Source organism: Anolis carolinensis, chromosome 3 (genome assembly GCF_035594765.1).
Source record: "Anolis carolinensis isolate JA03-04 chromosome 3, rAnoCar3.1.pri, whole genome shotgun sequence".
Taxonomy (NCBI): domain Eukaryota; kingdom Metazoa; phylum Chordata; class Lepidosauria; order Squamata; family Dactyloidae; genus Anolis; species Anolis carolinensis.
In genome coordinates this window covers 272,344,655-272,372,118 of record NC_085843.1, presented here as the reverse complement: position 1 = coordinate 272,372,118, position 27,464 = coordinate 272,344,655, and the positions used below count along the sequence as shown (strand labels likewise).

The following is a 27,464-nucleotide window of genomic DNA, read 5'->3' as shown; positions in this document are numbered from 1 at the left end:
AATAATTGCTGTAACTGTTTTTAATTTTTTTAATTGTTTGGTTTTAATGTGTTTTACCAATTGTCTGTTTTTACGACACAAAATTGTGCCAATATGTGAAACTGCCCTGAGTCCCCCCCCTCCCCGATGTTGAGATGGGCAGGGTAGAAATATGGTAAATAAATAAATAAATAAATTCCATCTTTTATACAACCGTTACGTTTTGTATCTGGTAATTTAAGAGCAAAACCAGCCGCATTCCATAACCCAGTGAATCAGAGCAAGAGAGCACATGCTCAAATGAGACTGAACACTTGAGTAGCTATCATCCCTCCTTGTTTAGAAAACAAACAAAAGAAAAAAAGGACCTATAAACACAATAATTTCACTGTCTTAAAAACTATGCAATTGCTTGGAACTATTACATGTAAAATTTAACCTGCATTATTTCATCCTTAGCTAATATAACAACTGAGCCAACAGCGTGAAATGGTCTGAGTACTTGACTCTGGGAAACAACGACACTTCACATTCTTGTTTGGGCATGGAAACCCATTGGATCATAGAATCATAGAGATGGAAGAGACCAAAAGGGCTATCCAAATCCAGGAACACACAATCGAAGCACCCATAGAATCACAAAAAACACCCAAAGAATTATAGATCTTGGGCAAAACATTATCTCTCAGCCTCTGGGGAAGACGAACCTCATTAGAAGTAAATCTTGCCAAGAAAACCCTATTTGAAACCGAGTCTGGCATAGTCGTTTGACTAGGACTCAGGGAAACTACTGTTAAAATCCCTGCTTAGCAATGGAAAGCACTGGGTAACCTTGTCGAAGTCTCTCACACACACTCAACTAGAGAGGAAATCAATGGCGAACTTCCTCTTAAGACATCTTGCCAAGGGAACCCAGTGATAGGTTCACTTTAGGGTCAACTTGAGTTGGAAATTACTTAAAACAACAAAACAGAGATATGAGCTTGTCTTATTGCAAAGCTAGCATCATACAATAGAGTCTCGCTTATCCAACATTCTGTATTATCCAACGCAATCTGCCTTTTAGTAGTCTGTGTTTTGTAGTCAATCTTTTCAATACATTGCAATATTTTGGTGCTAAATTCGTAAATATAGTAATTACTACATAACGTTACTGTGTATTGAACTGCTTTTTCTGTCGATTTCTTGTAAAACATGATGTTTTTGGTACTTAATTTGTAAAATCATAACGTAATTTGACATTTAATAGGCTTTTCCTTAATCTCTCCTTATTAGCCAACATTTTCACTTATCCAACGTTCTGCCGGCCTGTTTATGTTGAATAAGTGAGACTATACTGTATTTATTTATTTATTGCATTTGTAACTCTTCTAAACAAATTACTTTCTTTCTCTCATATAACTAGCTAGCTAAACAGCGAATGTTATGTCAGCATATTAAATCTATCAGTTTACTGAGTTAAAAGTATATGTTTATTTTGAAATGTCTGTTAATAGACAATTAGTATAAAAATAAAATTAATAGGCTTAATGGCTTCTACATTGTTGGATATACATTGAAACTTTTTTTTCATTACTGTTTGTGCCTTTTCCACCTAGGATATTTATCTTTTCAAGATTTTGAATCAAATCTAACAAGAATTTGTAATATGGGGGCTTTCAGAAACAATTATAATTACATTGGGTTTTTTTTACTTATTTATTTAATTGGGCTGTCTAAAAAGGGGGGCTATCTGTGTTGCAGGCCAACAAGTCAGGCAAATATTCCTCACCACATCATTAATATAGTGCAGTTATCTCTGCAAAATTAATCCTTGCTTAGCAGTGTATCAAATAGTTATGGAGAAAATTAATTAAGAATCAATGGATGCAGACAGAATGCTGAATATACTGTAAACTTTCTCATGCAGGTCTTTCTATGGCATAACTGATGAATGAAAAGAAGATTCAGTCAGTGCAACATTGTTTTCTGTCTTTCTTGTCATGTAAATGTTTGATCCCCTGGACATTGTTTCTTCGATCTAATTGAGTTTCCTGATAATGGTTGGATGATTTTAAAAGGTTTAACAGCAAAACTGGTTATGATATGCATTATCAACCAATAGTAGATTGATTATTTTACCATGCAAAATAATACAATTTACTCTGAGTTTTAATCCAAACTTTGAAGTAATAATCTGGGGAGGTTGGGTGGAATTTGAGGGGATATGAGCTTTAAAGGCCATTTTAGTGTATTTACTGTATTCACCCATGTTTCTGAACTGCTGTGAAAACCGGGATGCTTTGGAGTTTCCAGCAAAATCCAAAGTATCCCCCAGCTTTGCCTGCAGTGATGTAAAACTGAATTAAATCCAGAAATCCAGGATATTTGCGAGAGACAGATTTTCTTTTGTGATTTTTATTCTGTTGTTGGTAAAATCAAATACCCTTCACTTTTTATTTTTTCATAAGCACAACAATTCAGCATCTAAACCCATGTTACTATTACTGCTTCACTAGTTTTGGACATGAAAGAATCCTGATAAAGTCTCAGTAACAAAATATACTGATATGAGACCCCTGTATAAAGAAACGAAGATGGTTAGTAATAACTGACAAGAGCAGAATGTTCATCATGCTATATTAGTTTAAATTAGGTAATTATTTTGTTTTAGGTTGCTGTCGGTTTTCCAGGCTGTATGGCCATGTTCCAGAAGCATTCTCTCCTGATGTTTCACCCACATCTATGGCAGGCATCATCTGAGGTTGTGAGGTATATTGGAAACTAAGCAAGGGAGGTTTATATATGTGTGGAAGGTCCAATTATTTTGTTGGCTTGTTTGGAATGGTAGTGAAAAATACATAGCTGCAATTATGGGAAATAATATTTCTCTGTAATTTTATTATTGGGCCACACAAATTAAAAGAGGATTGTCTTAACCAGCATGAGCCAGAAATATGACATCTTCTTTATTGTCAGAAAACAGTCTTCCTTTAGGCCAACACAGCTTCTTATGGCTTTGCCCTGTGCACACGAGCACACACACAAGAATCTCACTTTCATGCAGTAAGATACAAAACACAAATATTTATTTAGAGGTTAACATAGATATACTGGTAGGAGAAGGAGGAATTGAGAAAAGAGATTGCTTTCTAATGCCTCCGGTATCTGAAATCCTTCCCTGATGTTCTGTGTTGTCCAACAAGTCCTAACAAACTGCATTGCAACTACAGATACCTCTCTTGGGTGACTTAGAGAGATTTTTTCAGTCAATAGTGTGAATTAGACTTTAATGCCTTGCATTAAGAGATTTGGGCACTCGTGATATCTAACTTCCATCCATTGTATCATGACAGATGCAAGAATGGATGAGCTATGATTTGACAGTTCTGTACCTTTCTTTTTTAAAAAAAACCCTGCTATGTGATACACTTTTAAAAATTAAAATGACTCTTCTCATCTGTGATACTCCACAGCTTTTGGCTCTCTCACTCACTAACCTCTTCAGAGTGTAATTGCTACACTTTTGCCTCGCCTCTTCTTAAAGTGCTGCCAAATGAATATACCAGCAATTGGTCCAAGCACCCCAATTACAGACAATTACTCAAAAGGAATTTGGAGGGCTTAAAGATCATTTACTATTTAAAGAGGCTGGTTGTTTGGAGAAAAAGAGTGTATGAGAGGGGGAAGGTGTTACCTGAAGCAGGCAATTCCAAAGGCTGGCAAGCTTCATTTTCACCATCTTTCTCTGGGGACGAGAGCAGCTTTCTGGCCAACATCACAGAAATAGGCTGGACTAATAGAGAAGTGAGGTTTGTTCGGTTCTGTTGATAGCTTCCATCTTCAACAAAAGTGGGGGGGGGGAGTGAAGGGAAGAGCAATTTAGTCAGTGACAATTATAGAACCATTCCTTTTAGACCTCTGTCTTTGAAGTATAGAGTTTTTGAACATATGATTAAGATTCTGGCACAATAAATCCAAAGCTGCTGGAAGAAGTTGCTGAAATGATCTCAGCTGTCACATCCATTTTGAGCTTCATCCTCTTTGAATTAGAGGCACATCATGATTGAAATCTAGGATGCTCGGAGAACAAGGCCATCTTTGTCCATAAGAGGCTGCAACCAGAACGTCTTATTATTTATTTCATCCCACTTCTATTTCTCTAGCCCAGGGATTTGTTTCTTCCTGTTCCTATTTCTCCAGCCAGGGATCTTAACGAAATTTGTAATATTTACAGTTTTATTCCATGTATATTATCTTGACATTTAAAGAAAGAACCTGTCAGAATATCACTGATTTCTTCACTAATTATATTGATACCCCACTTTTCTGCCAATGAGCTCAAGACGCGTATATAGTGATCTCCTTTTCCACATTTTATGCCTCACACCAATTCTGAAGCTACAGAAGCTGAGAGAGAGAGACTGAAAATCATGGTTCCCAGTACTGAATTCTCAATTACAAATCCAACACTTTATTCTCCGTAACAAGTTGCATGTCAGCTTTAAAATACACTGAGCCGCTCATAGACAATAATTTCATCTTGACTTGGCTTCATCTTTACTGTATTCTTGCCCAGCTTCTAGATATTTTAAAGAATGTCTACTTCTTTCTGAAATCATAATAATGTGATATTATTTCAAACTTTATCATTTGGTATATTGTTAATAGGACTAAATACCCTATCTGGATTATAAACTGGGTCAGCTGTGGTTAGTACTTGGATGGAAGATTGCCAATGAATACCAGGTGCTGTAGGCTATATTTCAGAGGGAGAAACAGGCAAAACATCTCAGAGTATTCCTTACCTAAGAAAACTATGGATGTTATGGAATCATTTAAATCAACAAATGACTTGAAGGTACACAAATACATAGAGATTGTTTAGCTATTTTTCAATGTTATAAACCACCTTGACTTTCAGAGTGGGAACTAGGCTGGTTATAAATATGATCCTCATTTTCAAACTATGGGTTCTTTTCCACTTGCCATTTATGGTGCAGGGATGCCAGATCAACTCTGTGGTCATTCTATGACAGATGTGATCCAGCATAAACACACCCTTGATCCATGTTACCTGAAGTCACTGAATACTTCAGAGCTTCCCCAAAGCTTTAGAATATGTAGCTACTTTGGGCCCATGTAATTAATTGTGATGCTTCCCAGGAGAGAAGGGATGGCTTCTTCATCTCCCTCCTCTTCTCCCTCTCTCTTCCCTCTCTCTTCTCTATCTCCTCAGCATGCTGGATATCATCATCCCAGGGCCAGGTAGTGTCTGCCACCACTTTGGTGCCTGGTGGACATTGCTAACATAAGTTAGAGGGGGGCAAGGTATAGGTGGCAAGGTATGGGAGGCAGGCGAATTGAGGTGATCCAGTTTTGGCACCACTTGCCCACATACCATGCAGCCACTGGGACAGCTTGGAGGCTAACAGTGTTGTTACTGGTGATTCTGATTCAGAGTAATTCTCTGCAGATCACCATGAGGGGTAATAACCTGTCAAGATATTTTGCATATTTTTTCTATATTTTTATTGTTGCCTGGGATGTGAGCAATTTGATGGTTAGGATAAATGTTCCATTTAAGAAAGAGAATACAAAGCAGGGATTCCAGTTGTGGTAGTCAGTCTGCCACCAAATATTTTCAATAAACTTTGCTTTTCCCATCTATTGAAATAACAAGCTTATTATACTGCTAAATTCTTCTATGAGGAATTCATTTTGTCAGTGATGAATAAAGCCAAACAAACATGTTTCAACCAGAATGAAAAGAGATATAACTCTTCAATGATTTCTTTTTAAATCATATTTTAAATCCTTCCTATTATGACCAAAAACAGCATTTTAATGATCTTGCAACCTTTTTTTCTTTTCTTTAGAAAAGGAAAAGTTTGACTTCCATAGTGAACTGTAATTGTACGTACCACTTCTTTGACTTTGAACTACATTGCTAATAGAATTGTATTAGTTTTGAAATAACTGAACTGAATGGTTCATTAATTTTTCACCTTAAGCATAATGGAAATTTGACAGTTTTATGTTGTGAATAGGCACTGCAAGGAGGACGATGTTGCATTCTAGGAAATTATAAATTACAACAAAAACTATAAAATGTATATTTGGTTGAATGAAAGTTTGCTTCTGTCATCTAGACTATATGACGAGTTAACTCTACAATCTAACAGAACCAATTTTTCATTTGTTTCAAGGATAGGTAAAATGTGGCTTTCTAAGGCCTTTGTTGCAGTCTCCATCCCAAAGAAAAACCCTGACCCAAATGCCATTAAACGGAGAAGGTGTTGATTTGTAGTTTGACCTAAAGCTTTCAATATAGTTATTCCAAAACTCCTTTGCTATGGGGCAATGTAACCACATGGGAAAATGTGTGCCTGGAACTTAACAGCCTTCCTAGCAATTGGAAAATAATGGCTGAGACCCTACATCAAAGCAGGGTTGGTATGTTCTCACTCTTACCTACCACCTCATCACGTTTGGGCTTTTTGCCCCTTTGAAACACTTTGTGGGTGTTCACATGATGTTCAGCAGGCCTCGCCCCATTAATCTTCCAAATGAAGAGGGAGCATTTCAAAACACTTTCTCAGCAACTACGGAAAGAGATTGATTTTTTCCCCCATGTACAATGACCTGACTGCACGGATGCTGAAGCAAGAAGCATAGAGCTAGAAGACACTACAAGGGGCATCCATTCTAACCCCTTGCCTTGAAGGAATACACAATCAAAGCACTCCTAAAAATGGCCACCTAGCCTCTGCTTAAAGCCCTCCAAGAAAAGAGACCCACCAAACTTCAATGCAGCACATTTCATTGAAATTATGAAGCACAATAAGATAGATAAGTAAATAAATAACTAAATGAGAATTGAGGAAAGTACTGAGATGATAAAACATAAATGTATAGAACTTTAATGTATGAAACCATAAAATGTGACTCTCAAGTACTTGACCAACTAGGGGTGGATATGAGAAAATGTCAGTGGCTATTAGTCTATTTTCAGATACTATTAAGGACCTCATCAGATGGGCAGGTGGAAAGTGGAGGAAAGAGGAGGAAAGCAGAGAGAACCATCCTCCTTTGTTCCCTGCTGTCTTTCCCTATCTTTTGGGATGGCCTGCCACCCACATGGTTTCCCATGTTTTCCCCTTCTCCTTTTCTTCAATGAGGAGTTGGGTAACACCCAACACATCCAAAGCCACTCTGGGAGTCCCGCTGGACGTTGCCCTGCATCATGCGATGGTCTCCGTGGAACTCTATTTTGTCAATGTGGAGAAATGTGGAGAAGATGCAGAAAAGACTGCACCTGATAAGGTCCTAAAATGCTGGTCATGATCTATACAAGTGGTTCTCAACCTGGGGTTCCCAGATGTTTTTTGCCTACAACTCCCAGAAATCCCAGCCAGTTTACCAGTTGTTAGGATTTCTGAGAGTTGAAGTCCAAAAACATCTGGGGCCCCCAGGTTGAGAACCACTGATCTATAAAACCATACATGGCTTTGATTCAGACTGCTTGAAAGTCTCGATTTTCTGTTGCCTGAGTTTTATGATGTTAAAAGGGAACAGCTTTCTCCCTGTTCCAATTAATGAGATTATTCTTGGTGGATGCTTGTAGGCTATAGAACTATCTCCCAAGGAAGGCTAAATTGGCCTCTTCCCTGCTTTGTTTTCACCAGCAGACAAAGACCCTCCTACCTGAATAGCTTTTTAGTCTTTAACTGCTTGGGGTCTAAAGGTGTGCCATGAGCATTGTTTGCAATGAGTAGTAAGTGTTCTATGTATTACTGTTTTAAATGTTTTAACTGAATTGCTTATTTAATGCTTTTTGCCATTTTATTTTAATCTATACTATAAGTCCCCTTGGGTCCCATTTTGAGAGAAATGTGTTTAAAAATAAATAAGGGAAAATTTACCCTGGCTGTGTCTCATTTGCCTATTTTAATTTGGTTTCATTGGAAAGTGGTTACTGCAGTTACTTTGGCATGATTGTATATAAACATTGAGATCCTTTTGCCTCCTCAGACATATTTTAAGCTAAAACAACTATAACCATTTGGCATGCTGCTGGAGCTTCTGGGCATTGAGCCTTCCCCACCACCCACTGTAGGGTCAAATGATCCTTAAACCCTTGTTTATGTTGTTGTTGTTGTTGTTGTTAATATGTACATGACAACACAGCACACATGCACATTAGGTCCGAGTATCTGGGATTCACCTCTGAATATCGGATTATTTTATTATGACACAGCAAACAAGATAGATATGCTGGATTTCATATCACAAAATCACAAGTCGAACACTTCCCAAGTGTCTAGGACTGTGTGATGTATTTTCGGATGATGCGTGCAGATCCCAGTCGGGTAGCCTTTTGCAGGTGGCAGATCGTAATTTTGTCAATGTCTATTGTTTCCAAATGCCGGCTGAGATCTTTTGGCACGGCACCCAATGTGCCCATCACCACCGGGACCACCTGCACTGGTTCTGCCAGTCTTTGAAGTTCAATTTTAGGTCCTGATAGCGGCTGAGTTTTTCCTGTTGTTTTTCATCAATGCGACTGTCACCTGGGATGGCAACATCAATGATCCAAACCTTTTTCCTTTCCATAACTGTGATGTCTGGTGTGTTGTGTTCCAGAACTTTGTCAGTCTGGATTCGGAAGTCCCACAGTATCTTTGCGTGCTCATTTTCCAATACTTTTGCAGGTTTGTGATCCCACCAGTTCTTTGCTGCTGGAAGGTGGTACTTGAGGCATAAGTTCCAATGAATCATTTGGGCCATGTAGTTGTGCCTCTGTTTGTAGTCTGTCTGTGCAATTTTCTTACAGCAGCTGAGGAGATGACCAATGGTTTCGTCGGTTTCCTTGCACAGTCTGCATTTTGGGTCATCAGCTAATTTTTCGATCTTGGCCTTAATTGCCTTTGTTATGATGGCTTGCTCCTGGGCTGCAAGGATCAGGCCTTCTGTCTCCTTCTTCAGTGTCCCATTCATGAGCCTTATTATTATTATTATTATTATTATTATTATTATTATTATTATTGCCCTGCTTTTTCTCTCCACAAGGATATGTTACATCCGCTAATGGAAGCTAATCTAGTTCATTCCACGTGACCTCTATTACTATATTCCATAGCCTTCAAATCTAGAAAAGGAGAAGATAAGGATGAAGGCAGAGGACAATGATTTCCAAAGATCAGAAGGTAAAGGTTAACTAGCAAGTACAATGTGGCCCAGGCTGTAGTAGTCCTAAAGGCTTTAGGGGAGTCAATGCTCTTTCAAGAAAGTTCAAAGAAAAGAGTTGATGGATAGAAAACAGGGAGCTATTTCAACCTGGCAAAAGTAGAGTATGAAGAGAACAGCTGGATTTGTATGGAATACAGAGCAAAGTGAAATAGGCAGGGAATGACAGATAGAGAAAATTAAACTCAAATGTTCTGCCCTTCTGCTTTTGTTCATGCAAGGTGCCCACAAGTAGAAGACTGACAAGTGGCCAGTTTATTGATCACTTGCTACTTTAGGTAACTGCTGCTACGAACAATCAAAAGTAAGTATGTCTTAATTTAGTGTGATAAACAATCCCACACATGTTGAAAGAAAGAATATTTTGTCACCATTCAAAGGACACTCTCAAACCTGCTGTTCTAAGCAGCTTAAACATACTCTCCAGTCTGTTATAAAAGCACAAAGATTTTTCCCAGGGTGAGTTGGTGCAATGTACAGTTTTCAAATGTTTAAGGATCAAGAGTGCATTTAAGAAGCATGTATTGATTTGAGGCCTGGCAAAGTGAAGTGGGCACCTGTCCTGGGGTGTTATGTGCTTTTACGGCAGGCATAACATTTAGTACTCAGTAGGAATACAAGTTATCCAAAAGATTTTGTTTTCTTTTAAAACTCACTTTGGTTTCTTTTAAGCATTGGATTCATTCCTCATGATGTACTTTTGAATTTCTTTCCCTTTATCCACACAGATCTATTGAAGTGCATTATGGAAGAGCTCAAGTTATGAACGACAGGCTTTGCAATTCTTTTAATAGTGTTAACCATGCCACTCTTTTTCATTCTTATACCCCTTAACTTTACTTTTAATTGATCTTTAACCATAAATATGTGCTTCACAGAAAGAAACATGGTCAGAAGGTACACTGAGTTTGTAGTTGGCTAAAGGGCAATAATGCTTCCTATTCACAAATTCACTATATTCATAGGAGGATAATGTGAAGATCTAGTAAAAATGAATATAATTTGCATTAAGATATTACTGACTTATAGGAAAGTCTAGGCTATAATCATATGTGCCATTACTTGGGAGTAAAATCAATTTATATAAATGTGCATTCTTCTGAGTATACATAAATATGATTGATAGTTGTTCTTGTGAGCTTTCAAGTCATTTCCAACTTATGGCAACCCAAAGCTATCCTATAATGGAGTTTTCTTGTCAAGATTTGTTCAGAGAGGGTCTTCCTTTGCCTTCCTTTGAGGCTGAAAGAGTGTGACTTTCTCAAGGTCACACAGTGGCTTTCCATGCCCAAATGGGGATTTCAACCCTGGTCTCCGAGACTACTAGTCCAGCACTAAAACTACCACACCATTCAGAACCTCTAATGCTGTTTGCCTTTTTGTTGTTCCCTCCTTTGCCATAGCAATGGTAATCAACACAGCTAACAACATATCTAAAATGATAAATATTAAAAACTATAAATTTGATAATATTATGAATATGAAGTTATCTAAAACAATTTAACAATAAATTTAACAATGAATTAAAATAAACATTCAGCCACCAAATTATATTATGATTATTACTACTACTATTAGTATTATTCATTTTAATTTAACTTTCTCCATCCCGTAGTATAGGATTGTATAAAAAAGGCTTTAGAAAAGTCTGCTAGCCAGAACCAGATTTGCATCTTGAGAGCAATCAATCTATTGGAAGAGACTCAAAAGTCATCTTCTTGCTATGTTCCCTTTTCTGTGTTTATCTTCTCTATCCTTTGCTTTGCCTCCTGCATATCTTGCTTTATTGTCATTATTGCCAAAATGATGCCACTGCTGTTCTCAAAAGGGAATATTGTTTCTGTATGCCCTGCATATGTGGGAAATTCATCATTAACAATTCCAAGATGGGATGTAGTTCAATTGTCTAAGGAGATGTTCGGCAGCTGGCAGTAAAAAGCAGAAGTTAGGGGATTGATTTATTAATCTTTTGAAAGCTAAATGCTAACTAAATATCCAGCAGTTAGAAATGAAGAAATGCAAGTTTGTTTTGATGATTTTTTAAAAAATCAAGCACGACAACTGTATGCCAATTAACAAGGCAGAGACAAGCAAGCAATTCAACCAACAATATATTTCAGTAAGCTCCCAGACAAAAGTCAAACTTTCACAGTACACCAGCAAATGTGACAGGAGAGTAAATGGAGAGGAGATTTGCTTTACCCGTTATCTACTCAAACCCATTTTCCATGACAGAAAGGTTCCTATTTAGTCCGAGCCTGACTATAGTAAAAGAGCAGGTAATGGAAGGTGATATCAACTACAGCAAGAAATGGAAGGGAAAGTGATTCAGCACTACTTCCCATCTGATCTTCCTCCATTGCAGGTAGTTGTAGAGAACGGGTGAAATGGGATTGAGCATAATCTTCCACTTGAGTTTCTCTCCTTCAAATATATTCAATCCTACATTTATTTATATTTCCTCATTAGTCACATTTTATATATTTTTCCTTATAAAGGCTTCAAGGTCTAGCTGAGAAAGAATGATAGGCCCTAGATCACATACGACATTTCAAGTCTCAAAATGGGTCATTACATAGATCTCCAAAATTGTTGTGACAGGTGTGGCATTCATCTTTCTGCCCCAGGACACTTTCAGGGGCTGCAGATACTACCAAAAATGAAAGCAATGCAACCAAGTGAAACCAATTTTACAATTGCAAACTAATATTAAATTCTATTACTACAGACATACTTATGATCTGCAAAATTTATTTGATATAGAATCCACAGCAAAGTTGCTGAGGTTAGAGATGTAAATCCTTGACTGTTTTGGCCTTGTGTGTGAAAAATGAATAAATAAAACAGTTTTTCCCCCACAGTGGAAGAAAATGAATATCCATCCACAGTACTCACCCTGAAGTGTTGTGCAGGAAATATTTTGTGTATAAAACCATGATTTTTTTTTGTTTTCTATCATCATCATCATCAACAACAACAAGAAGAAGAACAACAACAGCAGCAGCAACAACAGAGCAGTGCACAGAAAACCTATTTGCTGCATTGGAAAATGTTTCATACAAAAAATACCATTGTAATCTATAGCATAATTTCTGCGGAATATTTAAGGACACCAAACACTGGGACAAAGCTTCACCATTACATTCTTCCTGACAAGATTTCTTGACTCCCAAAAAATTGAACTTCAATCTGAGAATTAATAATTCAAAATATTATTTCTATTCTCAGCTCAAGCATTCAAAAATTCCAATGAGCACTGGAAGAATTTCCAGCACATGCTCCTTGGGGTCAACCATGTGCCTATAGCATAAAACATCCCTCTTTGAGAACTAAGATTCAAGATGATTCAGATTAGATTATAAAGCTGGACCCCTAGAGAGGACTAAGACTTACACACAAGGGCCAATAATAGATTGAAGGATGATAGGCAATAAGAGAAGGCAAACACAGAAATTTCCTGTTCAACTTCCTGACATGAGAAAGAAAGTAAGTCAGGTATGAGAAGGAAACTAAACAGCATCATTATGGTTCAGCTAGAGGCTACGATGTGTGCTTCCTAACACTTCTAAAACTAGCACTATGTTATATACAAGCAGGCAATCTTGCATGCCCATAATAATGAAATTTATTATTATTAAAAATAATAAAAAACCTCTGAATATACTGCAAGGAGATGAAATGGAAATAGAAAAAAATCTAAGAAAACACTGATTGTGACAGGTTTAGAGTAGCAATTATTTTGTTTATAGGGTGCAGTAAACACGGCAGGGATTTGGAACATCACAAGGAGGACACACTTGGCTGCTAGCACAAAAGAAAGTTGCATGGGCTACCAATATGACTCTGCCTACATTTGCTATAATAAATAAGTAATCGTGTACCTGGCACAATTTATTTCTCCATATTGATATATAAGTATATAAATTTGGGCTTATGATGCCATTATAACTATAAACTGGCATTACATTTGAAATCGATTTCCCAATGGGATCCAAAACATATGCTTTATCTTGTTCCCCAACTTGGGCTATATCAAAAGAATGTTAAGACCTTTCCTGGATCCAGCTAGATTAGAACAACAACACTAGAAAGGTGTTGCTATGGCTGTATCCATGCTTATTGCCATCCATAGACAGAACAGTCCATTAGGGTTGGATCAGCCCTGGGACAGCCAAATGGGGCTGATCCAGGGAACACCAGGGCAAAGCCACTTTAATTCAGCCTTGTCCCATGGTAATCAAAGCCAGTCGTTAGTACAAAAGCTGATCTATAAATGCAACTTTCCTCCAACTTTGGGCCTGGTAGAACAGTTGAACTGGTTCAAAAACAGAACCAGATGCAACTATTCCCATGTCTATCCTGTGTGTGCCAACCTTGGGCAGTGTAGGGATAGGAGATGGAAGCCACAATTTCTTCCTGCCCTCCATATTTCAGCAATCTCTGGCTGCAACATGGGTCAGTCATCACTTACAGTTTTGCCACCCAGAGTGACAGGGTGTTCTGGGAAGTAAGGAGGAGATAAAGATTCTTTCTCTCCCATTCACCCTACCTCCTTGGCCCATTACACTAATCAATGTCACTGCAAGCAATGGCTGACACATAGGAACCATCCGGAGACTGTTAAAACACAAAAGGTCAGAAAGGATGGTTAGGGTAGGTGTCTGGCAACACTAAAACAAGTTCAGCACCACTAAGCAGTCGGGACTCTCTTCCAACTCCACATCACCTGGAGGAGTCCATGTGTGACTCATCCAACATGACAGATTGGCTCTGGATGATCAGTCAGTGTATGGACTCCGCTCAAACAAAGTTTGATTCCCTGCTCAACCATGGAAAGTCATGGAGTAAGCCAGGGTTTATATAATTTGAATTGCATCAAATCCAGTTTGATCTTGAGTGGATCAGCACTAGTTGTCACGCCCAGGGCAACGAGAGCACTAAGAACCGACACACGGAGGCCAAAAACTATCTAATATCTTTATTAAGGGAATATGTAAGAATAATAAAAACAAGTAGGAAATATAGTCCAATAAAAGACCTTTCAGGAAAGGTCAGAAATAGTCCAAAATGACTTCCGGTGAGCCAGAGATGGCGGCAGGTCGGACTTGCTGAAGCTCCTCCAGCAAGCCACTGACTTTAGCGGTTGGGTAGAGCTTTTAGCTCCCCTCTCCCCGGGGATAGAACCGGGGGGGGACGCAAGCCTCCGAGCGGTGAAGGTGGGTCTGGGGCGCGCTTTGGAAACAAGGCTAACCCCGTTGTCCCTCCAAGCCGCGGAGGTCCGCGAACCGCAAGTCAGGAAGCGGGCGAAAGCCTGTACTTACTGCCGACCGGGCTCATTTTAAATCAAGAAGAAAGAAGATGGTAAGAAACCGATTCTGCGGGATCGTAAGTGTCATACAAAGAAATTCCTACCGGACTGGGATACAAATCTGGTCGAAAAGTTTAATTTAGCTTGAATTTATATTGGATGATTTGGCAAAGTGGACAGATTCGATGATCCAGGACGCATACTCTCCTGGGCAATAGCCATCTCCAGCAGTCTATAAAATTTGAACTTTTGAATCACTATAAAATACTCTATAAGTCGGTCGGGTTGAGATTTGAATCTCCCCTCTCCCAAGAAAAGCAAGGGAGGAACGCAGGTACCCACCGAGCCAAAAATAATAATAAAAAAAAACTTTATCTGTTAAATTTCTGGAAAGGGTGTGTGAAGATCAGGAGAGGCCGGTGGGATTCGCGGACCGTGAAGATTTGAAGTAACGAAAGAATATTGGGAATACATACCTTGACAAAAGGGGAACCAGACGGCCTTGACGCCATATTGTTGTGTCTACGACGGGCACTTCTTGTAAACAAAAGAAAGGCATGCTGAAGTCGGCGGGAAACAAGAGGAAGTGAGAAAACGGAAACGGAAGGATATACCCGGACGGGGAAGAAGAGGACGCCGAGGGAGGATAGGACGAGTAAAGAAAGGCGGCAGGACGTGCGTAGAAGGAGAAGAGCGAACGGGCGCCCCCAAGTGGGTGGAAGACGAAGGACAAAATTAAGGGTTTAAACTGGTCTGCATAGAATTGTACAGAACTAACTTCAGGGAAGAAAGGAAGGAAGATGAAATGGATGGTTAAGATTTAAAATAATATATAGTTCATAAAGCAAAAACAACAATATTAATTACAGCACATACTTATTGGAAGGACTGACTGAACTTGATTGGGAATAGAGGGGAAGAAGGATAATTCCCAAATAGCGAAATACAAATAGTATACCTACTTCTTTAAGTTTATCTCATCTAATTAATTTAGAATATGGCGGTCCCTAAATTTAAACAGGACAAAGACCTAAAGGACACAAAAGGGACAGCGAGAAGACCTTCCCAAACGGAAGACTTAGCCTTAAAAGATATTTTGAAAGAAATTCAGAAACTCTCTGATAAGCAGGACCAAAACGCAGAAGAGCAAAAAAGATTTCAGCGGGAAATGCATCAAGAGATGTTAGAAATGAAGAAAGAAATAAAAGAAGATATAGCACTTATAAAAAATGAAATTAAAGCAACACATGAAGAGATTATAGATCTAAAGAAAGCGCGGGAGAAAATGGAAAAATCACAAATTAAATTTCAAAAGAGTGTGGATGAATTTCAAAAGAAGTCTATGAAATTGGAAAAAACACAAGAACTAATGGAACAAAAAGAAATGGAATTTCAACTCCGTTTTAGGAACTTAGAGGAGGAGACTAATGAGAACATAAGACAAAAAATCATACAGATCACAGCAAAAATACTACAAAGATCGGAACAGGAAATGGGGAGTGAGTTAGATAGGACATACAGAATACAAACTAACTTCTCAAAACGGAATAAGGTGGCCAGAGACGTAATAGTCAATTTTGTGAAAAAGAGAACCAGAGATGAAATATTGATGATGAATAGTCGGAAACCAACTTTTTATAAAGAGAAAAAAGTAATTATATTGAAGGAATTCCCAATAGCAACATTGAACAGAAGAAGAAACTACTTTTTCCTCACGGAAGAACTTAAGAAACGTAAAATAAGATTTCGTTGGGAAAAATTAGAGGGAATCATGGTTACCTTTAAAAATGAGAAACACTGGCTGACATCGATAGATAAAGCGAAAGATTTTTATAAAGAACTGATGAAAGGGAACTACGAAGATTCTTTAGAACTCTCACTACCTCAGAGGAAAAAGAAGAGATACCACTCACCACAAACTGGAGACGCAACTACGGTAACAAATACAATGGAAGGCTTAGCCGAGATGAATCTACTTGACTTGGACTCTGACGAAAAAGGGGAGGAAAGTGGGGAAGAAGAACCCATAACATCACTTACAGAACCAAAAAAATTGATTTAATGGATGGAATTATAAGGCAAATTAAATGTTATACAAACAACGTGAACGGTTGGAATTCTCCATGTAAAAGAAAAATGATCATGAGACAAATTATGAAAGGGAAATATGATATTATATCAATCCAGGAAACACATATTTCTCAGAGACATGGAGCACACTTGGTCAATAAAAGTTTGGGAAATGAATTCTATGCATCAGACATTAAAAAAAAAAGAGGGGTGGTCACATATGTAAATAATAACATTCCAGCAGAATTGAGATTTAAGGATACAGAAGGGAGGGCGGTTGGAGTGGAAATTACAATAGATAATCAAAAAATACTAATTTGTAATATATACGCCCCTAACGGGCCGAAGACAAAATTTGTAAAATATCTCCGGGAACAAATATTGAATACACATTTGGAAAACGTGATTATTTTAGGAGATTTCAATGGAGTCATAGACCCTAAAATGGACAAATCAATAAACAAAAGAAGGAGTAAAGATACACAAAGCACTCTTCCCAAAAATTTTATATCATTAAAAGAAGAATTTGACCTACTGGATGTATGGAGACTGAGAAACCCAAATGTCAAAGACTATACCTTTTTTTTCTTGCAGACACGCAGTTTGGTCTAGAATCGATATGATTTGGGCCACAAGAACTTTATTCACAAAAATGGATAAGATTTTTATCTTACCAAGAGATAAATCTGACCACTGTGCGATAGAGATGACTATAAACCAGAAAAGAATCCCACCCAATTGGAGATTTGATGACAATTTGATGAGGAAAGCGGAAGATATTCAGAGATATAAAATACTCTCCAAGGAATATTTTAAATTCAATGATAGTCCAGAAATTAAGGATGCAACACTCTGGGATACTTATAAAGCGGTAATCAGAGGTCATTTAATACAACAAAAAGCCAGAATGAAAAAGGAAAAAATAAAGAAACTGGATGAGTTAAATTTGGAAATTGGGAAAAAAGAAATTATTTTGAAGAAATCACCAAATAATAACAAAGTATCAAAAGAATTAAAAATCCTGATAAAAGAAAAGTATAGATTAGAATTGGAGGAAACAGCTAAACAATTAAGATTTATCAAACAAAATAACTTCGAGAACGCCAATAAGCCAGAAGCATGGCTGATGAGGAAAATACGGAAGAAAAGACAGAACCAACAGATAACACAAATCAAGAAAGAAGACAAAATTATTACAAAAGACGATGAAATCCTCCAAGAATTTGAAAAATTTTACTCACAACTGTACAAAGAAGAGACCATTGACCTGACGAAAATAGTGCAATATCTTGGGAACCAGAAGCTAGAGAAAATTACGGAAGAGCAGAGAGGAATCTTAAATAAAGAGATTTCGGAAAAAGAAGTAAAGAATGCAATAAGATCATTGAAACTAAACAAGGCACCAGGTCCGGATGGCTTTACGGCAGGATTTTACAAAACAATGCAAGAGGAGATAGCGGCATATCTGAAAAGAGTAATGAATAAAGTACTGCAGAACAAAGAACTTCCGGACACATGGAGAGACGCAGAAATAATTGTAATACCTAAGGAAGACCAAGACACTACAAATGTGAGGAATTATCGGCCCATTTCCCTATTAAATTTGGATTATAAAATATTTACATGTATATTGGCGAATAGATTTAAAGAACTTCTCCTAAATTGGGTGGGTCAAGATCAAACTGGTTTTTTACCAGGGAGGAAAATGAGTGAAAATGTCAGATGCATTTTAGACATTATAGAATACTACGAATGGAATCATCAGAAAGAACTTGCACTTCTCTCCATCGACGCGGAGAAAGCCTTTGATAATTTAAATTGGTCTTTTTTTAAATTGTTATTTAAAGAGATAGATATTGGCTTTCAGTTCTATAATGCGATAGATACTATATACGAGGACCAAAGGGCTAAAATTAGGATCAATGGGCAGCACTCACAAAATATTAAAATTGGAAAGGGGGTGAGACAGGGATGTCCCTTATCGCCCTTAATTTTTATTTTCGCTTTAGAAGTCCTATTAAAAAACTTTAAAAAGGATCAAAAGCTGAAAGGTACAAAAATAGGGACTCATGAATTTAAAATAAGGGCTTTTGCAGACGACATTATATGTATTATCGAAGACCCAAGATCAAAATTACAGTTGTGGTTGTCCAAAATTCAGGATTACGGGGAAGTTGCTGGATTTTATATAAACAAGAAGAAATCTAAGATCTTAACAAAGAATATAACTAAGACAAATCAAGAAATCATACAAAACTTGACAGGAATTTCAGTCTCGAAGAAAATCAAATATTTAGGAATATGGTTGACGGCCAAAAACGCGCATCTTTTGGAGAATAATTATAATGTAAAATGGAAAGAAATCAAAAAAGACTTACAAAAATGGCAACATCTAAACATTTCATTATTGGGTAGGATTGCAACGATAAAAATGAATACCTTACCAAAAATTTTGTACCTTTTTCAAACTCTACCCATAATTAGGACAATTAAAACATTTTCAGATTGGAATAAAGATCTTTCGAAATTTATTTGGAATGGCAAGAAACCCAGAATAAAATATGCATCGATGACAGACAAAAAAGATAGAGGAGGATTTGGCCTCCCTAATTTTAGACTTTACTTTGAAGCCTGCGCATTGTCATGGATTAAGGACTGGTGTAATTTAAAGCGGGAACACATCCTAAATTTAGAAGGCTTCGACCTGAGGCGGGGATGGCATGCGTACATATGGTACGATAAGAAACAAATAGAGAAAAATTTTGGGAATCATTTCATCCGCTCCGCCCTAATAAAAGTATGGGAAAAATATAAAAGATTTATGTACGTTCGGACCTCATTATGGATATCGCCGTTAGAAGAAAACAGCAGGAAAATATTAGGCTGGCCTGAATGGCCAACCTATAAAGAAATTTTACACAAGAGAGATGATAGTTATCAGATAAAACCTTTGGAACAAATCAAAAAGAAATACAAAAACTTGACTTGGCTTCAATATGCCCAAATAAAGCAGAAATTTGCGGTAGATAATGAAATTGGCTTCACTACAAATGAAAACTTTTGGGATAAGATCCTGCAAAATGATAAGAAAGAAATAACTAAGATATATGAAAGACTATTGGATTGGACAAACGCAAATGATGTAGTTAAAAATTGTATGTTAAAATGGGCCAAGAACATTGGCAGATCAATAAATATGGAGGAGTGGGAAGTTTTATGGAAAAAGAAACAAAAATATACCTACGCATGGGACTTAAAGGAGAACTGGTTAAAATCATTCCACAGGTGGTATATTACACCGAAAAAATTAGGAGAAATGTACAAAGAAACGCAAAACACCTGTTGGAAATGTAAAACTCATATTGGTTCATATTTTCATTGCTGGTGGTCATGCTTAGAAACAGGGAAATATTGGAAAATGATACACGTAGAATCTCAAAAAATTCTAAAGAAAACATTCCCATTAAAACCAGAATATTATTTATTGGGACTGACAGACTCGGAAACAAATTTCAACCTAAATGAAGATAAAATCTTTACATACATCTCCACGGCAGCAAGGATTATTTTTGCGAAATATTGGAAACAACAAGGCGTTCCAACTAAAGATGAATGGATAGGGAAAATCGATGACATTAGAGACATGGATGAACTAACATTTCTGTTAAGATCCTATAGAGCACAATCATTAAATAAGACTGACTGGAAATTATTTAGGGACTATATGGCAACTAATATTACTTAACTCCGTTTCTTTTCTTTATTGGAAACTGGAAAATGACTAGAAGACATAGGTTCTACCAGGACAAGACATTAATATAATATAAGTTAATTAGATTCTCATAAGGGACGAATGGAAGGACAAACATGTTATATGTGCATTTGTGTGTTTTTTTTCTTTTTTCTTTTTTCTTTTCTTTCTTTTTTGTAATCTATATATATATATATATATATATATATATATATATATATAGGTATTTTAAATCTCACTCTTTTTTCTTTTCACTAGTACTATTATCACCTCTCTTTCCTTACATTGGTTTGTGTTGTTTGTGTTGTTTTTGTTAGTGTGACACTGAAAACTCAATAAAAATCATAATAATAATAAAAAAAAGAAATAGTCCAAAATTATATTGTCCAATATTTTATATTAGAGTCCAAAGTTGTAAATCCAAACCGAAACACACTATTTGCAAGCAATAGAGTGGGGAAACGTCCAAATTCTTTCCAAAGTTCAGAGTAAGTCCACAGCAAAATTAGAAACAAGGCTTGATACTAGAAGCAAGGTCCAAGGCTGGAAACAAGGCAAGATAGTTCTTGAATACTTGGCTAGACAAGGCAAGGCAAAGGAACTGGAGTTGTGGACTTTGCAAAGTCCACACTTGGCTGGAAACACGAAATCACTCTCGAAGTTGATCTGTTGACTCCGCACGGAATTCTTCGTGTCGGGCACTTTTAACTCAGTCTCATTTCTCTGCAAAGCAGGTGTCCTGAGCTTCCTTTCCCAAGGGAAAGGAGAACGAAACACATCTCCCTCCAGATGCGTTCCTCCCTAGAATTTCTCAGGGGAACATGGCTAATTTACGTCTTGTTTGGCTGCTAATCTCAAGCTTCTCCGAAACTGCTCTTTCTTACCCCTGCCCGCCGCATAGAACTGTTTCCTGGGAAAAGGAGGGGAGGCAGTGGGACAGGCCTGTTCAAGGTCTTCCTTAATGGGCTCTCGGGTAGAATCATCAACAACAGGCATCTGGAAAGATTCTGGCTCCTGTTGAGCCGGCAAAAATCCCCTGTTTTCATCCTCATCCGCCACAATGGCGCTGGGAACAGGACTCCATGGCCCATGAGACATCACACTAGTTAATATTAAGATGGGAGACCACAAATGAAGGCCCTCTGCAATAGGTTTTATTTGAGAAGAAAGAACTGGCAAAATCACCTCTAAATACCCCTTGCCTAAGAAAATCCTATGAAAAATTTATGAGGTTATCATACACCGACAAACACATATGCACACATACAAACTTGGGGAAATCACATTATGAATCTTAGAGGAAGCCTTCTTTAAATAAATCATAGGGACACCATAATCTGGAGTTAACTTGAGGGCACATATCAACAACAAAAACAGTCAGGATCTCTGAGATAATATTATTCATCATTAGAGATATATTATTTAAAAAAAATCCTCATTCCTCAAAAGGAGCCAATATAAATAAGTGTTGTGTTTTTTAGCATTGGTGAGCAATGATTTTAGCTGTGGGTGGGAGGATTCGCCTCCCATTTCCTAGGGAAAAATCCCCATCCCACTTAGGCCTTGTCCTAATGCCTAATTTCGATTGACTTTTTAAAAAATGTGCTGGAAGCTGCTATCCTGTGGTATGAATAAATTTTGTTCTATTGTTCTTATTAAAAACTCTGTACCTATAAAAAGAATGAGGAAGCCGAATGACTCATACCATAAGTGAGTATTTAAATTGTGGCATATTCCTCTCTTCCAGTCAGGCTCCAGCCCTATATCATTAAAAGTATCCAGAAGCAAATAACAGGACAGATCAAAAAGTAAACTACAGGACATAATTTAAAACTACTATTTTTGTTTATGCCCCAGTTTTTGCTAAAATAAATTAATTACTATTTACTTTTAAATGTAGTTATTTCCACACTCTGTCTTCTTCTACAGTGCTCAAATACTACATGCACATATATAATACATTCCTAAATGAAAATGAAAATATAGATCTTGTACAAAGAATTTCCAGCTATATCACAGCTGAATTGCAAGAAAGGTGTCATCTTAATTTTAATACTATATTAATATTATATTTGCACTGTGCAAAACAGAATTCATATTTCCATCTATAAGGAGATATATGGGGTTAATATGTGTATGAAGCTATACGAATGAATGCTCGTCATTCACATAGATTATATGAAGGAATATCAATGTATGCATTAAAATACTGTTATGTGTGTAGTAAATATACTTCATTGTCCCTGGTGAATCCATCATAATTTCTCCCATCTTAAATTTGCTTTTTGTGGCTTATCTACTTAAGCCAATAGTTGCTCCTGGATGTCCACACAATATTTTGGGACTTTTAGTCCCCAGTCTGGTTACCCTAATTTTACCCCACATTAGCAAAATTTGGGAAATGATCTGGAGCTTCCCTGCCATTTGGGGCTGGTGTCCAGAAGCTCACAAGGGCCAGTGTCTTCATCCTGCTCCATGGCACAGAGATAAGGGGGTAACACTTACCTTTTCTATTCATGTGTCACTTTTTAGTTTTTAAATCTACATTATAAGATCAGGTAATTTAGTCACATAAAAACTAAAATGTCCACTGGCAGAACCTACTTAGTAGAGCTTTATGATCCCAAAAACATAAAAGGGGAACTGTGCTCATAATACGCTAAAAAGACCATGCACTGTAACAAACTAAAGCAAGCAAGACAGAGACTAGAGGTAGTGCCGATGTGGATGGAAAGGGAGGAAGAAATCCAAATGTAACAAAGTACAGAGCCTTCAAAGAGAGAGTCAAAGAAATTGAAGCTGTGCATCTAATAAGTGTAGCAAGCACATTAAAGAGATCACGGTAATTGATGAAAGTAGACTGTGCAAGCAGGCAAGTGGTCTTCAGTATGTGTTTCACACCCTGCTTTACAATGGAATTATCAAATAATTCTGTTCAGTCAGAATCTATCTGTTGGGCAGAACTTATTATCAAAACTTCAGAAAAAGGTTAAATTCCTAACCTGCCTTCTGAAAGAATCGAAGTGTGCAAGATTTGCATTTTTATTTGGTTGATACCAACCCAAAAGATTACAACTTTGTTCAAAATAAATGGGGGCTCTAATCTATATTTAACCAGAACAAACACAACTACAAACCTGTAGTGCTTTGTCACAAAGATTGAGTTACAACATTGAGTTAGAAATGCAGATGTAGTTGTTAAAGTAATTATTTTTCCCTCCAGACTGCTATTGAACAGAAAAGCGTATTTCATGAGATTAATTGGACTCATTACAGATACTTCAAAAGCTGTTCAATAATATTCTCTCGCACACTAGTAACCAACTATCTTCATATTGTTAGTTTCTTAACCCCTTGTTAGTACCTTCAAAAAGGGAGAAGAGTTTTTTGTGCTGCATTATGGCAAAAATTATAATAGGAAGGGGCATCTCTCCTCCTTTCTGTTCCAGAAGCACATGCATTGTTTATGTTTAGTCCACGTCTGAAATAGAAGCTGTTAGCGAGAAATGGGTAAGGATAGGATTGTGTGTCTGTGTGTTTGTTTAGGGAAGGACAGTTAAACATAAAATGTGATTACAAATGCTGATGTATATATGAAGTACAGTAGAGTCTCACTTATCCAACATAAACGGGCCGGCAGAATGTTGGATAAGCAAATATGTTGGATAATAAGGAGAGATTAATGAGAAGCCTATTAAACGCCAAATTAGGTTATGATTTTACAAATTAAACACCAAAACATCATGTTATACAACAAATTTGACAGAAAAATACGCAGTAATGCTACATAGTAATTACTGTATTTATGAATTTAGCACCAAAATATCATGATGTATTGAAAACATTGACTACAAAAAATGCGTTGGATAATCCAGAATGTTGGATAAGCGAGTGTTGGATAAGTGAGACTCTACTGTAATGGTATCCAGTATTTCTAATCATTTAATATAACTTGATAAGTATCTGAGAAAACAATGAGGGGGTCTCTTGCAAGCCATGAAGAACCTTTGAATCTTTAATGAGACCTCAGTGCTGCCATTGGATTGCATTTGTAAATGGAACACATTGGCTCTGTAAAAGATCTTCTGAACTAGTGGTATTTCTTGTTTTAGTCTTCAGATTACATATTTACTTATCATAAATATATTTGTTTTTTTCATGAATCCTTGGGTCTTGGCCAATCCTAGCTGGATCCCCTTTAAATAGATCTTTAGAAGGTTATTTCTTCTATGGTAGGATTTCTCCCATAGTTCCTCTAGTTCATTGCTCTAGTTGCTTAAGCCATCAAGGGGATTTTAACTCCTAGGTTTTAGTTTTGAGGTCACAGGGTTTTCATGCTATATAATTGCTATTGCATTAAAGCCTACAAATAGAAAGAAATAAGGGGAAACATCTGTAAAAATGCAGCCATTATTTTGAAACAAAAATACCCAGGTTTGTTCAATTGGAAACAGAGAATGAAGAGAACGCCTGCTTGTTTTTAAAACCATTTTACTCAATTTCATGCTTCCAATAAGAAATTTAAATCAAACGTTGTCATGGTCCTAGAATACATTCATTCAAAATATGTGAATTATTCCATCAGGGCACAGGTCAATAATTGATTAATCAGTCTTCTAATTATACACCATAGCTATGATCTTTAAAGCAATTACATTGCTTTCATGCTTGTTAATTATCACTCACAGCAATTAATGTACATGGACAATTGAGGTGTTATTATTGTACATTTATATGTTGAATGCATGAAGGTAAATTGTAGATGGACCCAGGGAGAAAGAGGTGAGGCACAAATTCTGGATCAATAATATTTTTATATTGGCAAATATATAGATTCTAGAACAGAATTTTTGTGTGGACATTACAGCACACACCATTCCTGCAACACGGGATAGTCACAACTTACCATATTATGATGGGTGGCTGTATTGCTTCCCCTTTGCTTTTTTAAAATTACAGAAAGTTTGCACTGGAAAAAAATTCAGTGAGAGGAGTATGAAGGACACCACCACAGAATAACCTGGACTCACCGCACCATGTAAGTTCCAGCACCATAGCACAATCAGGAGCTGTTGACAAGCTTTTCCCATCAAGATTCAATATTCCCTGACAGCTTCATTGTGGGAAGGCGATGAGATGGCAAGGGGCATTGCATTATGTTTTGCAGTAGGCACAGCATTATTGCAAAGACTGAAACAGGTCGTACAATATCAGGTGACAGGGGACATCAACAAATGTGACAGTCGTCTAACTTTACCAATTTGCCACTTCCATGTAATAAAGTCCTAACTCCTCAGATGAGTTGCTGGCAATTGGTTATATTTGACATAATTCCAGTATCTGGATAACTCAGCTTATGTGTTTCATTCTTCCTCTCTTCCATGTTATGTTTCATTGTGATATAATTTTTAATTCATTTTGTTTACTTGAATGAAACATGTAACAAATGAAAGAAACATGTTACACTCACTGCCTTAGATTGTGACAATCAATTAGGGAGTGTAGAGTGGAGGAAACTTGCACATGGTGACATCAATTAAGCTTAAATTAATTAATTAATTTAATTTAATTTAATTACTTATTTCCATGATACAGCACTTTATGAAACCTGTCCCCACTGGTTTGCTTTTAATTACTCTGATTTTATCTGCTTGGATTTTAATGTATTGTCCATTATTTTATTTTGTGTATCGTTGGAATGTTTTAAGTTTTTGTCAAATATGTTGTGTTGTTGTTTCGGGCTTGTCCCTGTTGTGAGCCGCCCCGAGTCCCTTCGGGGAGATGGGTCGGGATATAAAAATAAAGTTTATTTATTATTAATTAAAACACATTTAATCAAATCAGCTCTGATTTCTTTAAATGAGTGGTAGTAATATCTGATCTGATCATCCACAGATATCTGTGCACTTCAGATGCACATGTCATATTGTTACATGTAGAATGCAAACTAAAATCACAAGCCATACAGAATTAAATGGCAACCAGAAATTATTATATTATAGGTAAATATCTTTGTCAAATAAAATGCAAGGTACATAGATGATCACAAGCTAAACAAGTGATAGAAGAAACATATTTTTCTAAGCATCTGCTTATATAAATAATCTCAAAATCTTGCAGTTTCCATTAGTAATCAGTAGAGCTGTCCAACAACTAAATGCCAGCATTTTCACAACTATTCAACATGAAAGAGTTTGGGGAATTCAATTAGATTAATTAATACATGATATCTTTAATTTTACTAAATGAAAAGTAAAAAGATATAGTACATAAGATTTTTCTGTCTATTTACTAGGAATTCATTTTACTGAGCAATGGTTTGCAATACACTTTAGACACCTAAATGAATCAAAATGATTGGTGTTAGTAAACAGCATTCTTAAGAGCCTGTCAGTGGAGTATTCACGGATCAATTATTACCCCCAAGCACTTTCCTTAAAATAAGACTTGGTCTTTAACCTTTCCCACCTTCTGTTTGTTCCATCTCACTGCTGCTCCTGACTGCAAATAAACAGAATTGGTTGAAAAAGAGAACCCCCACTCACATCAATATTTTGGTTCCAGGCTTAAAATATGGCACCCAGAACTGGACACATTATTTCATATGGTGTGCGGTGGCACATCCTTTTTCCAGGAATACCAGAGCTTACCCATACATTTGAAAAATCTCAAATAAGTTCTAAAATTACTTTTAAAAATGTCCAACCAACAATATTAATGTTTGTCACAAGCTTTAAATGCTAATTATTTATTTATTGACGTTGTTTTATACCCTGCCTTCTCTCACTCATTAAGGGTCTCAGAGCAGCTAACACTTGGCAATAATTTGATGCCGTTTGAATCTAGGACGATGCAAATTCAAAATACATATAAATCAGACACAGAGAAGTTGAAATTTTAGTTATCTAAGCAAAGATCTTGTTGCATGGATAAAGAAGTATGGACGCAGGTGGTGGAAAATGGGACATGAACATTAAAGGCTTTCCATTATATTCTTTTTCAATCTTTGATTAATTCTTACTTCTCTACCCTAACCCACAACTACAATGGTAGGAAAGTCAAACACTAATTTGTTAGATCAGATTATGTATGTATCTACAACAGGCATGGGCAAACATCGGCCCTCCA

General features: G+C 36.9%; 1 protein-coding gene across 2 annotated transcripts in view; it reads right to left on the bottom strand.

Annotated features, from left to right (window-relative positions):
• The window catches only part of naaladl2 (N-acetylated alpha-linked acidic dipeptidase like 2), a 664,743-nt gene that overhangs the window by 207,514 nt on the left and 429,765 nt on the right, over positions 1 to 27,464 (bottom strand). For both annotated transcript variants that reach the window (XM_008106012.3, XM_008106011.3), the window contains exon 6: positions 3,656 to 3,799. In XM_008106012.3, coding sequence (XP_008104219.2) covers positions 3,656 to 3,799 — 144 coding nt within the window. The remainder of the gene's footprint in view (positions 1 to 3,655; positions 3,800 to 27,464) is intronic.